The 15,686-nt window shown below is 35.0% G+C and overlaps 1 protein-coding gene across 4 annotated transcripts in view; it reads left to right on the top strand.

Moving 5' to 3' along the window:
* PCLO (piccolo presynaptic cytomatrix protein) overlaps positions 1 to 13,858 on the top strand; it is a 409,629-nt gene extending 395,771 nt beyond the window's left edge. For all 4 annotated transcript variants that reach the window (XM_059170979.1, XM_059170977.1, XM_059170978.1 and 1 more), the window contains 3 exons: positions 6,091 to 6,225; positions 6,854 to 6,999; positions 9,168 to 13,858. In XM_059170979.1, coding sequence (XP_059026962.1) covers positions 6,091 to 6,225; positions 6,854 to 6,999; positions 9,168 to 9,308 — 422 coding nt within the window. In that variant the 3' untranslated portion in view covers positions 9,309 to 13,858. The remainder of the gene's footprint in view (positions 1 to 6,090; positions 6,226 to 6,853; positions 7,000 to 9,167) is intronic.
* The last annotated feature ends 1,828 nt before the right edge of the window (positions 13,859 to 15,686 follow it).

The following is a 15,686-nucleotide window of genomic DNA, read 5'->3' as shown; positions in this document are numbered from 1 at the left end:
AGTACAAGACAGAGTTATTTAATGACCAGCATGCCATCCAGATTTCCTGGTTTTGAATTCTACATTAATTCCACTTTGGACTTTGCTTAGATTCGGAATGGGGTGATAGGAGCTAAGTAACAAATTCCAAGGTGACAGACTCTCAGGGCTAAATATGAATCCTACCTAACACCAATTCAGACTTCACTAGCCAATACCTGTGACCTGAGGCATTGGTATATAGTGTTTATTAATAGAAATTTGCAAGGAAACCGAAGTGTTGATGAGAATTTTATTCATTCTATGCTTTTTTTTTCCCTTACACAAACTTTCCTTTTACAAGATGCCCTTTTCCTTTCTTTTCTTTTTTACATTTTATTCACTTTCAGTTAATTAAAAAATGCCTCTAAAGAAGCTTTTTGCCTAAAATGGTCTTGCATTGACAAAAGCTGCTCAGGTTGCAATAGATTTCTTAGAATTCTGAGAAAGAGTAAACCTCGATTTATACTATTGTGCTCTTTAGTAGTTCAGGTATGATAATGTTAAAAAAAAGATTTTGTCAATCCATAGTCACTTTTTAAAATAATTTTGTATGTTCAAATGGTTTCCATAGGATCTCATACAATTGTGAATATTTCAGGAATTAGTTGTTGCCATTTTCCTGTTTAATGTAAACAACCCATGTAATTGATGTAATGTATACACGTGGACAATAACTTCTAGCTAAGGTTTTATTTTTTTTAAAGATTTTATTTATTTAAAAAAAGATTTTATTTATTTATTTACAGAGAGAGAGATCACAAGTAGGCAGAGAGGCAGGCAGAGAGAGAGGGGGAAGCAGGCTCCCCGCTGAGCAGAGAGCCTGATGAGGGGCTTGATCCCAAGACCTTGGGATCATGACCTGAGCCAAAGGCAGAGGCTTTAACCCACTGAGCCACCCAGGCGCCCCCTAGCTATGGTTTTAATAACCCAGAGTAAGAGGTACCTGGCTGGTTCAGTTGGTAGAGCATGTGACTCTTGATCTCAGAGTCCTGAGTTCAAGCCCCATGTTGGACATGGAGCATTTGTGTTCTCCAAAAACCAAAACATTTTTTATTCATACATGTGTTTGTTTATTTATATATTTATTTAGAAGTATAGTTAACATAATGTTATGTTAGTTTTGGGTGTACACCACAATGATTCAACAATTCCACACATTTCTCAGTGCTCATCACAGTTAAGTATAAAAACTGTGTAAGAAAATAAAACATTTTCTTAAGAGCATAGAGCGCTGGACTTAAGATCAGAAGATGTAGATTAAAGTCCTGCCTGAAACCCTTAGCCATTTGGCAAGTTACTTAAAACAACTAAGCCACTGTGTTCATACCTATAAAATGGGGGTTATAGTGACCTAATTTCTTGTTGTGAAAGAATTATTGTGTTCTGTTAATGGTCATGTTTTCTTAAAATGCTCTTCTCTAAAAATATAAATCAGATGGAGGTATAGATAGAGCATGTGTATAAATGACTTACACGTTTTTCAAGATAATCTCTGTGTGTGTGTATGTAACACACACACATACATACACACACACTTTTTTTTTTCTGAGGAAAAAAGTGAGAAGAGCACTGCATATCTTAATGGAGAATAAAGCACAGAGAGTGTGAAAGAAGAAAGCTGTGCAAGATAAAAATAAGTCAGTTTGACAGTTATATTTTGTTGGAGCACTTCAGCTAAAGAGATAGAAGGACACAATTTTAATAGAACTCAATTATTCATGGTCTTTGTCAAAAAATGATTGTACTGTTTTTTTCTGAATTTAATGAAGGAGATAGGTCATGGTGAAAACAGTGAAATAGTTTAATTTCAATAAATATTTTACCCTATTCACTTATAAAAGATCTCCCAAAGTCTAGAAGCAGAATGGAAAATATTAGGAAATTGAGCAATTGTGATTTTCAGTACCACATTCCAATTTTAAATTTCATTAACTCTCTGCTTAAAGGAAATCAGCACACTTCCACTTTCTTCCACATTCCTCTTTGATTTCATTAAGTTATTTTCCTTCTCTCTTCTCTCCTTCCTCCTTCCCTTCTCCCTCCATCTAACCTCCTTCTCTCCCTTCCTTCCTTCCTTTCTCTTATTAGTATAACCTCTATTTCCTCTGCCCCTGGCTTTTAAATATTGTGGAAAAGCTACTTTTTCTTGTCTATCACTATATTCATTCAGGGGACTTCTTCCCCCGGGTCCCTTTAAAAATGTTTTCTATATTTTTGAAGTTGCTTAAATGGGGATATATCAGTGCATCACCTAATCAATATTACCAGGAATACAGGATACTCTTTTGATCCGTAGGTTTACTCTTCTGTTACTTCAGATAAATACCTTTATATTTTAAGTAAATGTGATTTTCTAGTCTCTTGAATTTCCTTTTTCTGCGTCATCAATTATATTGCCTCCTATTTCTCAGTTCCACGGATCTATCACTGATTTCTTCCTTCTTTTCTCTGTTTTCGTTTGTATAGTATCCTCAGTCTTTCTGCACTCTCTGTGAATAGTATTGATTTCTATCTTATTCAACTTTTTTCCATGATGTTCCTAATTGACTGAAAGTCTTAAAATACAAATACAAATATTTGTATTTCGGCACTGTAACCCTATTTTTTGTCATCTCGTTTTTGAACTACGCTCCCAACATCCTTTCATCCCTTCCCCTTCTATTTTCCTCCTTCTTTCTAGTCTCAAATCGCAGTTATGCATCCTGTTGTAGGACAAATGTCTTCTCCAGCGTAAGATTGATTATTGATCTGGAGCTGCTGCCCCCTTGTGGCGACAGTGCACGGGAGGTTTCTGCCGCCGTCCCGCTGCCGCTCCAGGTGACAAAGGCATTTGGAACGAGTGAAAGGGCAGACGTGATGGACAGCGATGACTCACAGTTAACGTGGTCTCAGCGGGCATGTCCATTTCTTCCTTTAATAGAAACATTAAAGAGCAAGCTGGAACAGTCTTCCAACAGGAGAAAATTACCAAGAACTTCACAAGTGCCATACTGTGAAGAGCGTGAATTTAACCTTCCAAGAAAGAAGCAGGCAATGTGATGATTTGAGCACTGTAATTAGCAAGCTTAATTCTACCTTTTGTCCCATAGGAGACGGTGGAAAACAGCAACAAATACCACATGCTTAGCGTGTGGGGTTTTAAGGGCTGGAAAAGAGGAATATGACCTATAAAAGTGAATTTCTCCCAGAGAAAAAGATCCGTCCTGCTGTTTTTATTCCTGCACACTCATTAATGTCTTCAGTTCTGTCCACAACTTCTATTGAATAGTGGGAGTGAATTTTCCATGGCTCCTTCCTTACCTGTATAGTGAGAATCCTCTTTTTCCCCTCCATCCCAGGTGTGGGTTTGAGAGATGGTGTTCTTTCCACTTCTGTATGGCTTTGGAGGAAAGGCAGGGTGCTGATTCACCTACAAATTTGCTGGCCTGGTTGATGAGATTTTGCCCTACCTTTTGCATTTGATTAAATGTGGTTTTTAATGCTGGCGTTCACTCCACCAAGCCAAGATATGTCTTATTCCCAGGAGAAGATAGTCACTGCTTTGGGTTTTTCACTTACTTCACCTTAGAGCTCCAGGAAATGAGCCTAGGACGTTTTTCCTGATTCTACCAAAACTCTCAGATCTTCTGAGTGATGAGCCAGGGTTGCCAATCTTAAAGTTGACATTTTCCTCTCAACATTACTTTAACCCTCATAGACTCTGACACGGAGTTATTTTCATTATCATTATTTTTCAGAACTCTTGTCCTTTCTCATTGTATTTTTGCCATTCACCCAAGAATTATTCAATGGAAGGCTTTTTGTATGTGATCAATGTTTATAACACCTTCCTTTTATAGAACTTACTGATATCTCCTTTGTAACTCGGTATGTGATCAATGTTGGGAATGTTCCATATATAATTGAGAAAAAATATATATTCCTTATTATCAGGGTGTGATATTTAATAAATGGACATGAGATATGCTTTCCTGACTATAATGTCTCAATATTCTATGTCTTTGCTTCTTTTGGTCTACGTGGCCTGTCTTGTATTTTAAGTGTTGTATAGAAGTCTTTTACTATTATTCTCACACATCTCCTTACAACTTTCATACGTCATGTTGTAGTTTCAGTCTTATTTAAGTAGTACATACATCTCATAATTGTTGTATCTTCATCAGGAATTATTTATCCTTAGCTTGATCAAATGCCCCTTTTTGTCTTATTTACTGAATTGTGCCCTAAATCAAATTGTCTGATAATAACAGTTCAACACTTACTCTCTTATCATTTCCATATACCTGGTATGCTTTTGGTTGATGTATTTTTCACTATTTGAACCAAAACTAAATTTTATCATAGAGTTAAGTTGCTTTATGAGCCAGTCTGAAAGTCTTTTTTAAAATAGGCTAGCCAAACCTAATTATGTTTATGGATATGATCGATACGTTTGATAGCAACTCTGTGTTTTGTTTTATAATTATTGTGTATATTTATTATATTTCTTTTTCAATTTGGTGTCTTTAATTTGAAAAAGAATTCCATAATTAAGATGTGTATCTTTGCTTGAATTATTTCCTTTTTACTTATATATTTATTTATATATACCACTTATAATTCTTGTTCTTACTTCACCATTTACCATCTGGTTTGCCAATTTTAAGTTGCATCCTTTGTTATGTACCTGTTACCTATATAAAAATCTCACTCTACTTTCCCCTTTCTCTCCCTCTGCATCCACCTATTTTGAGTTTTATTCTTAAAACTGTCAGAATACAACTGTCAAATAAATAAATAAATATATATATATATTTTTTAAAAGAAATATTAAATTTCTAATGTTGATAGCTATAATGCACACAATTGTTCTTTGAGGACCCTGCACTTTTTTAAGAGTGTAAAAGAAGTCTGAAACCAAGATGTCTGAGAACAAGTGATCTATATCCAAACTTAAAAACCTTCGATAGGTTCCTCCTGTCCTAATATAGGAACCAAATTCTTAACATGGTACCAATGGTACCAATTAATAATATGTTATAAACACATGAACATACACTTAGTTCCTCAGTCCCATAATGTTCCCTCCTGTGAGCACACGTTCCCTCTCTGCAGCATGTTCCTAATCTATTTCAACTAGTTAACTCTTCCTCATCTTTCTGGTTTCAGCTCAAGCAGTACTTCTGCAGGCTCTCTTGGAACCATGCTCTTGTATTTCATTACCTTTCTGCATTTTCTAATTTTACATTTATTGCTGAAAATGATCGTTAAGTCTTTCTTCCCACAGCTAGGTGGACACGCTGTAAAACTGATAGGCATGTGTGTCTTGGCTCACCGTTATAATCATTTTTCCTAACAGAGTGCTTATCTGGATAGGATAGGAAATAAAATACCTGTTGGCGACTGGGGAAGTGGGTGCATATATGAATTGACAGAGGAAGGGGGGAAATCATTAAAGAACATGACCGGGCATGAATATCTTCTTCAGTGATACAAAGAGCCAAGATAAACTCTTGAAAGAAATACATTGGATTCATTTTAGTCACGCATGGTATTTTCCCTTGCGTAATTTCATTACTATATTCTCGTTGGCTATTTCTTTTATAAAGGAAAAGAAAGGAAGTAGGAAGAACATATAATGACATTTAGTTGTGATAGCAAATGTTCCTGTGCAAACCTGGTAATGAAAAATTGTTAGCAAATAACTCCTGTATTTCACATGACTGATTTTCTATAGATTATATTAAAATTATATTATTTTTATGGATATCTGTCTTCTTGTAGTCTCCTCTTTTTACCTAATAATCTACAGTTAAATATTATTTGTTGACTCAAATTTCTTCCATACCTCCCTGTTTACTAGCCTGTCATTATATTAAGACACTTTGCTGAAAGTGTGTAATTCATCAGTCTCCCCAAGAGATCTTACACCTCTTATGGGCTCACTGTATTTTATTCATTTGTGTATCCACAGGATACAGTAAGGTGTTCAGCACTTGATAAACAATAAATGAATGTATGAATGGATTATTGAATTAAACATTTAATAGCTATTTCATATTCCTTAACACTTTTATTAAATTCTTTCAGTCAAAACTCAGGTAATGGGAGAAATCAAGATTGCATTGAAGAAGGAAATGAAGACGGATGGTGAACAACTAATAGTTGAGATTCTCCAGTGCAGAAATATCACCTATAAATTTAAATCTCCGGATCACTTACCAGGTATCTAATTTCATGATAATGAGCTGTGTCATATATCTAGGAAGTCTGTAGGAATATTTCCTAAATAATCTGGAAAATGTAGAGTAAAATTTAGGCTGTACACCAGATATATCTGAAAAATGGAAAATAATAATTCATTTCTGGGGCACCTGGATGGCTCAGTTGGTTAAACCTTCGGCTCAGAAGCTCCAGGTGCTGGGATCGAGCCCTCTGTCAGGCTACCTGCTCAGTAGCGGGTCTGCTTTCTCTCTCTCTCTCTCTCTCGCTCTCCCTCTCTTTCTGTGCTTCCCCACTGCTCATTCCTTCTGTCTCACAAATAAATAAAGAAAATCTTAAAAATAAAAAAAAAGAATTTCTCTTCTACAGAACAAGTTGATATTTTACTACTTTTTTGGCTGAATTTCTCAACACATAAACTTAAAGTAATGTATTTACCATGCAACAGGAAAAACGAATTGCTAAGAAAATTGGTGTATCTTTTAATCACTTTATGTTGTCTGAAACAAATCAAGCACAATCTGCTGGCTTTGTGTAAAATATAGGAGAGCTCCCAGTGTACAATTGTAATTCTTTCAATAGAAAATTGTATGAGTCATGGACACTTCACAAGCTGAATTCTTATTTTCAGATTTATATGTAAAAATATATGTGATGAACATCTCTACCCAAAAAAAGGTGATCAAGAAAAAAACGAGAGTATGCCGACATGATAGAGAGCCTTCGTTCAATGAAACTTTTAGATTCAGCCTCAGTCCTGCTGGCCATTCTCTTCAGGTAACTCTATATTATACTGCTACTATTTTAAAACTTTTGTTCGTACAGGATTTGTTTTCCATTCAGTTATTTAACATGTGTTTACCGATCCTACAGTCTGTGATATTTTACAAGTTAATGACTTCTTAGAGGTGTCTTTCCGGGGGCCCTTGAGAATCCCACAGCTCACTCCCCCATCCAGTTAGCTACCAAGTCTTCTCTATTCTGACCACGCAGTTTATTTTATATAGATTTGTTTCCATGCTCACTGCCACTAATCTTCTTCGAGTCCTCATCTCTGTTACTCAGATCATTTTAGCAGTATACCCACCCTCCTTGCCATCCGTGTCTTACCCTCTTAATTCATTCCATCACACTGCTGGAGGAGGTATCTTCTAAAAACACTGGCTAGGAAGGTGTGGGGGATAGATGAAATAGGTGAAGGGGGTGGCGGTATACTGATTGTGAAGGGCACTGAGCAATGTATAGAACTACCGAATCATGATGTTGTACCCCTGAAACTAATATAACACTGCATGTGAAGTATACTTGAATTAAAAGTCAGTAGGCAGATAGGTAGATAGATAACAACACTGACTAGTATGTTCCATTAAAACCCTTCAGTGACTCACCAATATCTGGCCTCATTCATACTCCTCTAAGGTGAGCCCTAATTGTACTGATTTAATCTCATCTCCTTGTATACTTCCCAACACATTCTATGCTCCAGCCACACCACAATCTTTGCAAATCAGGTTAAGCCTCCAGTGTTTTGCTCCTATTTTTCTTCCCCTTCACTATTCTCCATCTCTCCCCACTCATCCCTCTGTCCACAATCTTTCAGTGTAAACTCAGCCCTTTACTGAGGACCCCAGGTCCAATTCATCACACCTTATTCACATGACATTTTGCTTAACCTATTGGGCTGTCAAGCTTGATCCATGCTGCACAATTATTTATATACTTACCTGTCACTGCTTCCATACCTTCTTCTTCTCTAGGGCAAGGCCTGGCTTCTGTTGCTCTTTGTTCTACAGCCCCATACAAGGCTGGTGCAGAGTTGTGTCCTCAGTAGATGTAGGGACAAGGAATGAAAGAGGGAAAAGGAGGCAGGAGGAAAGATGAAAAAAATAAAGGGAGAAGAAGACTATGGTATTGGCACTTAAGGGCCGACACTAAAGACAAATATAAGAAATATTACCAAGCTAAAACTGTGTTGAGAGCATTGACAGACATTAGAGTAGAAAGAAATAATAATAATAATAATAATAATAAAAGTAAAGGATACCTTGGAGTCTGTATGAACAACTGTGTCATCCACAGAGATTAAGTAGTTGGAGAGGGGACCTTGAGGGAGAATGATCACACATTTGTTTGAAAGGTGATACATTTGATGAGAAAGCAGGATCCAAGTGAAAACCTACCTTGTCATCTGAAATCCCAAAACCAGAGGCCAGAAAAGATAGTCATAACTAGAAATGCAGATTTTGAAGTCAGAAGCATAAAAGTAAGGTTTTAACCAAGAAGGAAGATGAATTCTTTAAAGGAGATTATGAAAACAGAGAGAACAAGAGAGAATTGTGAAGGATTTATGGTTAGCACCACTAATGCTCTCCATCTTCCTTTCAACTCCTCTTTAAGAGTAAAAAAAAATGTCTTGAATCTGAAATCCTATGGCAGTTCAGCTAACGTTAAGTTCTACATACGACAAATCATCTTGGAAGAGCATACCATAGTAAAATCACCAGTAAATGAATGTTAAATAAAATTAATGTTGCATTTTATCTGCCTCGTGAGCTCTTATTTATTCTGTACTCAAATAATTATTTTGTATTTGAGTTAATATTTCAGAAACTAGCAGAAAATGTTCCTAGCAAAATTGTTTTGAGAAACTTTCCTAATTTCCAAATTCATGTAAGCATAAATGTAGTCAGACTGAGCTGTTAATGCATGTCATCTAAAATTCTCATCTCCTCCAGGTTGTGTCTTTTCCTTTGGGAAAGGCTGGTGTGAATTAATTAATATTCTGCACATCTTTTGAGGACATCATGAGGATTAGTTCTCTTACACATATAGCTGCTACTTCCCCTCACCCTTTCTTGTTTGTGTTGTATCTTTGACGATCAAATGTCCTTTAAAAAGACTGAAAAATATATGCAAGTATATATAATTTTGGCTATTTTTTCTAGATTTTACTTTTCTCTAATGGAGGGAAGTTTATGAAAAAGACCTTGATTGGCGAAGCCTGTATCTGGCTTGACAAAGTGGATCTCAGAAAAAGAATAGTCAACTGGCACAAACTTTTGGTCAGTCCTACTCAAACCCATTGAAGAAATGTGTCTGCTCAGGGTATAGAAACTGCTCTAAATAATTTCAAATCAAGACTAGAGTTGGATACGATTCTACAGTGTTTTTAGGGCTAAACGTGAGAGGAGGAGCCACAGGCAAACACATACTTAAAGCTTTGTGAATATTTTGTTGTGGAACACAGAAAGAAAACTCAAAAAGTTCACATATTGGAGACCCCCCAAAAAGAGCTTTGAGTCCTTGGATTGCTTCAAGAAAAAGAGAAAAGAGTGAGAGCTATTTTGATTACTTAAGGCACAAATCTTTGAGCAGAGTTGAACTATAGCTACGGGCAGCTGCTCGAATATTAATATGGTTCCTGATGCAAGACAAAGTTCATCATTTATGCAAAAGAAACCTGGAAGGGAAAGAACTGATGTAACAAATCTCAGTTTTCAGAAGTCTAAAGATCTTGCTTCATCTTATTTTCTCAGATGACTTACTGTTTTTAGATTCTGACATAGGATACAGCTACAGTATGCATTCAAGACTAGAAGTGAGTTGGTTGTGTTCAGAGGGAAAGGGTACTGGAGATGGAGAAATTATGGCTTTTAGATTTTCTCTCTGTCTAAATGTTATAAGCGGGAACAATACCAACATTGGAATTCATGTTGTAAAAGCACATTTGTATTATTCAAAATGATGTAGAGGGAAGATAATACTAAGTGGAAATGGAATTACATTTATCTAGAAATAAGGCCATGATTGGCTCACACTGAATGTTGCCCCACAGAAATATTGGAACCTTGGTTGAAGACATCAAAATCTCCTTAACTGACCATTAAGCCAATACATTTTCAATGTACATACCAAAGAACATAGATTAAAATGGTATGTTCCAGGAAGCCTGAACAGTTTTTCTTTGTGGAATTGCAAATAAATGTTATTCCACATATTTCCTTTGAAATTGAAAGAGAAAATTCTTCCTCTGGCAAACAAATCATATTAATCTGTGACATGGATTAATTAACTTGGCGTCATTTCCTGCTCTTCCATGATGCTTTTTTTTGTCCTTAGCACACTGATTGTACGATGAAAACCCTAACACCAAACTCAAGTTCCTCCCAGTGCTCCATTTTTCTCCATTAGTGACTGTATCGTGGTGATCAAGTTCATCAATATTGGGAAAATAAGTGAAAGTCAACATTTATATTGAGATTAAAATATAACTTGAGCTATTTTATTAGTATAGAATAAAGGGACCAATGTCCAGGTCATTAAAATACAGCATCCTCTTCTACATCAACCGTAGTATAGACAAAGGAAGTAGATTGGAGTTGTAGGAAATGCACTCGGCTGGGATGAAAAGCCTGGCTTCTGCCTTGGTCCTGCCACTGACTGTATCCCCTTACACATGTCACTTAAAGTCACTTTTTCCCAGTTTCTTATTTGTAGGATAAAAATAATTACCTATTCCTGGCCTTCCTAATGGGATGTTGGGATGATCAAACCAAGTGAACTGTAAGGAAAAAAAGAAAGCACATTTTCAATATAGTTTTATACATAAAGTGAGGAATAATTATTATGCAGCTCTTTATTTCTTCAAATTTCATATGCAAAAGCATCCTCCACACCGATGGTAAGCATTGACTTGGATAAAAGAAGTGTATTCAGTCCAAAACTATTGGTTTTTCTTTAAAATATAAATTTGAACCTGAGAAAAGGTGAAAAATTAAATCAAAATAATTTGCAAATTGGGTTATTATCAATGAAATGAATTGTACCAATCTTATACTCTTCCCATATCCTACCTTAAAAGAAATTGCTTCTCAGAGCATTCTGAGTTTGAAAGCTGCTTCTTCATTCAAAGGTGAGGTTTTAGTGGATTTCGAGAAATCATCTCCAAATACATTGGATATGGAATTTTCTCACTTTTAAAGAAAAACATGCTTTAAATTTGAAAGGAATCGATTAAATGTAAAACACTGAAAATAAAACAATTTCTAATAAGTTCCAGGCTATATATCTTTATTACATTCCTAAAAACATACAAATTCACTCTTCCCCAATCCGAGGGAGAAAACAGTCCCTTTTTCTCTCTCTTTTTATTATTATTTTTTTTAACCTGTCCTCCCTGATAATGCAGTGTCATTTACCACTGATCCAGCTCTACAACAAGCATGCAGGGAAGGGATCGCTGAAGACTTGATTCTGCTAGGATTTTATTTTTAGAGACAACTAGATCTGCTGATGGTTGCTATGGATATTTCCAGCAGAAGTGAGCACTTTAGGGAGCTTGTAATATCACTCATCATTGGGGAAGGGAAGGATTCGGGAAGATCTCTTTATGACATAAAAAGTTCTGCTATTCACCCTTCAAAGGAAACCCTGGCTCACCACAGACCCTCTTCTGCAGTCATGCACATCCAGAGGCATGCATGAGAGGTATGAACAGTAGGTTTGACTTCATTCTAGTTGCATTTTCTTTTACAGTAACACAAATGAGGTGCCACCAAAACACAGATCATCCCTTGGTAGCTATTTGACCTGAAAGGGTAGGAGTCTCTTCATTCTAGGTGCCCCTTTGTTCCGAGGAACCAGTGATGGGGCCAGGTCAATCACGAGAGCTAATGACAGGGCTTCATTTTTGTGCACCAGCATCCCCTTTCAGAGAGCATAAGATCCTGCCACAGTGTGCCAAGTTTGCAGCTGACCAAAATCCTAAGTTGTACGGGAATTATTCTATGCAACACTGATCCTCGAACAAATGCATTTCTTCTGGATGATGTTGATGACCCTTCTTACAACAAAGCTGTTTCTTTTTTAATTGCGAATAGGGCTCTTGGTGTTTTTTACTTTTTTGTATGTATCACAGCACATAATTTTCCACTTTTTCATTTCTTTTATTTTTTTTTTGGAATCAATTTTTTTCTTAATACTACCGGTGACAAAGTTTGTAATCTCTAAATAATATGTGATCAGTCCAATTCCAACACCTGTATCTCAAAAAGCATCTTAATTTCTCCCCACGACTTCATTGAGTCATCAGAAACTGGAGTTGCTTCTTGGTTCAAAATGCGGTCCTAAAGAAACTTCTGGCTGTAGAAGCAAAAGCACAGAGTGAATTTTTACAAAAGACAGGGATTTGTAGAATGGTCATTACAGACATAGGTAATGGTATAAATGAGAAGTTGGTGTTTCCCTCTGTTTTTACTTAAGGTTAAGAAGATTTTTGGTGACTCTGAACTCTTTCTTTACCATTTCTGTTGAAAAGAACAGTATCCAAGACTAAGGAGCAGTGATTGTCTTTGTTCCTTAATGTGCCCCTATTGTAACTAATCATACAAATAAATGCATATTTTCAGCATATCAGTGGAATTAGTTTTGTGGATCACACACATTAAAATAGTCATATTGTGGGACTATTATAGCTGGTAACCAGCTGATATTGATACTTACTAGGAATGGTTGTGACGGTAGTGTTGATAGTGGTAGTGACAATAGGTCGGTGGTCATGTGAAGTAAAATAAAATTCTAAACTATATTGTGCCCAATTTATTAGAAATTAATTGATTGATGTTTCATTTCATTAAGATATCATAAAGATGTTTATAGTATTTTTTTACTTTATTTAAATCATAACTAATGATATTTTTAAAAGCTTATTTTCATTGCTATAATGTCTAATATTCCAAAAGCAGCCAACTACAGCTATATATATATATGTTTATAACTCTCCACGTGACAGAGTGAGTTTCCGTCTTTTTGAGCTTGACATGGAAGTGAAAGAAAGCTCGACGAATCATTATGAGCTGTCTCTTTAATAACTACTTGCCTTCGATGTGATACAAAAATGAATGAGTGAAACAGATATTCTCATTGAATATGACACATTGATGTTTTCTGTATGTGCCATGTTGTTGTCATGATTAAAGGTACCCATTAAGTCAAAATCATTTAATCAAATGATTCCTTATCTGATCTGTAGATCGAGAGCATTTTCTTAAGTGGTTACCCTGTACATAACTATACATTTGGTAAAATAGACAAAGTTGAAATATTAATTTCATTTGGCATTCAGCATGTGAATATGATTATCGTTTGATTGTGTCTGTATATTTGTTGGTGATGTGCTCAGGTGCTCCCACTACTGATTAATGTGTGTGCTAATATCCTAACAAAAACACATCTGATATTAATGGGAAAAAAAAAAAACCTTGTCTGAAAAAATAAAAATCTAATAAAATTGATTTCAAAATAAAAAATAAAGTACTTGGAAATATGTCTTGTTTCTAACTACATGTTGCATGCCATGTTGGTGATTTGCTAATGTGTTCTTTTCTGTTCTACCCAAATCTCTCTGGAAAAGCTAACAAACAAATACAAACTCTTGGGTTAAAGGTTGTAGAAATTGAATTGAAATACATGAGAATTGTATTAAAAATGCTTGTAAATCTGTCTTGAGTTTTACTCTATGTAAAAATATGTCTTGGTTTTGTGATTGTATACAAGATGTATCTTGATAGCTTATGCAGACTGTGCTGTATAAAAAGGCTGTTGCCTCAGCCTTCCTAATAAATATTGAAAATGTCAACTTGGACTTCTTGTGTTTACCCACTTGATAAATTGATATTTATTACAGAAATTGAACTTTTCATAACATCTTCTCTGAAAATTGTATCACAAATACATTTATTCACCCAGTTTAAAAAATAAATTTTAAACACAGCACAGAAAACAAAAAATCTATAAATGTATAGCTTAATAAACTATTATATGTCAGACACTCTTATCACCACCACCCAGGTCAAGAAATTAAACTTTGCCAGTCATCTCATAAGACCTCCATTTTACCCCTCTCTTTCCCAACACCCTCCCAACCCTAAATGCAACCACCTTCCTGGTATTTATGAAAATTACTTCCTGGGTTATCACTGACATCCGCAAGAATACTTGCGTGGTTTTCCTGTTCTCTTTTTAAAATGTTTTCTAAGCTTCTTTTAATCTACATCGTCTCCTCCCCACTTTCTTTTTCAGGGAATCTTACTTTTTGAAGAAACCTGGTCCTTTTACCAAAATGGGTTTTTGCTGATTGCATACTCACAGTGCAATTAACAAATTCCTCTGTCTTTTTATTACCTGTAACTTGGTCTTTTGCCCTACAGATCTGACCTGATTCGTGTTCAAGGGAGGTATATAATGTCTGGCTGTCTTTCATTTTGTCCTGTTTACAGCTACTGGTGCGCAATGGCAAGTATAGATCCATTAATTAACTAATGTTACAGAATGGTTATACTCTAATTCAGTCATCATTTCTTCTTGGAATACTTTTAAAAAGATAAACTTCTCCTCAACCAATATTTGATTACCTGGCAGTGTGGTTTGTGTAGGAAAGTTAGGATAAAGGCAGAAAAGGTTGGACAGTTTTCCTTACTTACCATTTTCTAAAATAAGAAATGGTTCCCTATCCTCTTCCAAAAATGGCCAATAATCTTTTTTATTATCATGCTAACTCAAGGATGAAAACAAATTTGAAATGTTTTGTTTGTGTTTTGGCGTTGGTTTGTTTTTTTGTTTTTTTTTTTCTTTTTTTCTATTTCAAGTTTTTATTTAACACGTGTAATATTGGTTTCAGGAGAAGAATTCAGTGATTCAAAATTTTATGATTTAATTCATTGAAATCATTATTCCTATTAATGCTCAAATTTACCTTTCTTAATGAGTTTGGGACATCTTTGAGTGAACTTATATGTTTCCTATATTCTTTGATAACTTCTCCTTGGCAAGAAAGTTATATATCATTTCCTCAACCTTAAAATAATATAGGAGATTTATTTAACTCGAATTTATATTTTTCTATTTATCTCCTTAAAAATAACTAAATTTAAGAATGCATTGATACTACTTGATCAACTTTTATCTTATATAGTATTGCTTTTTGCCTTTTGGCTAAGATCAAGTGTAGCATCAAGTATATTATCTAATGTGACAAACTTTTAATAGCATTCTTAGGTAAAACATATCTTGGAACATTTTTTGAAGAAAATGTCAGATCTAAAAGGTTGTAATTAAGTAATGATTAATTATTTGACTATTGATTATCTAGGCTTTAAGAGCTGAAAAGTCCCCACATCTATAGTTTAAAGCCTTGATAGGATATTGAACCAAAATAGTTTTCTATCAAAACATAATAATAAAATTATGATGGCAAAAATGTTGAAATCTTTTACCTCTGTTTAAATGACAATTCCAAATAAATTAAAATTTTATTTTTAAAGTTTCATGTTTTAATTTTATTTTATATCATATTTTTATTTTATTATTTGTAAGAATTAAGAATTATTTCCATGGGTTACTCACTAAAAAATGACCTTCCAGCAATTTGATTCTTTGAAGAAAAGTGCAATAAAATTAACAAATCT

This window comes from Mustela lutreola, chromosome 4, assembly GCF_030435805.1.
Source record: "Mustela lutreola isolate mMusLut2 chromosome 4, mMusLut2.pri, whole genome shotgun sequence".
NCBI classification, from domain to species: domain Eukaryota; kingdom Metazoa; phylum Chordata; class Mammalia; order Carnivora; family Mustelidae; genus Mustela; species Mustela lutreola.
This window is presented reverse-complemented; position numbering and strand designations above follow the sequence as displayed.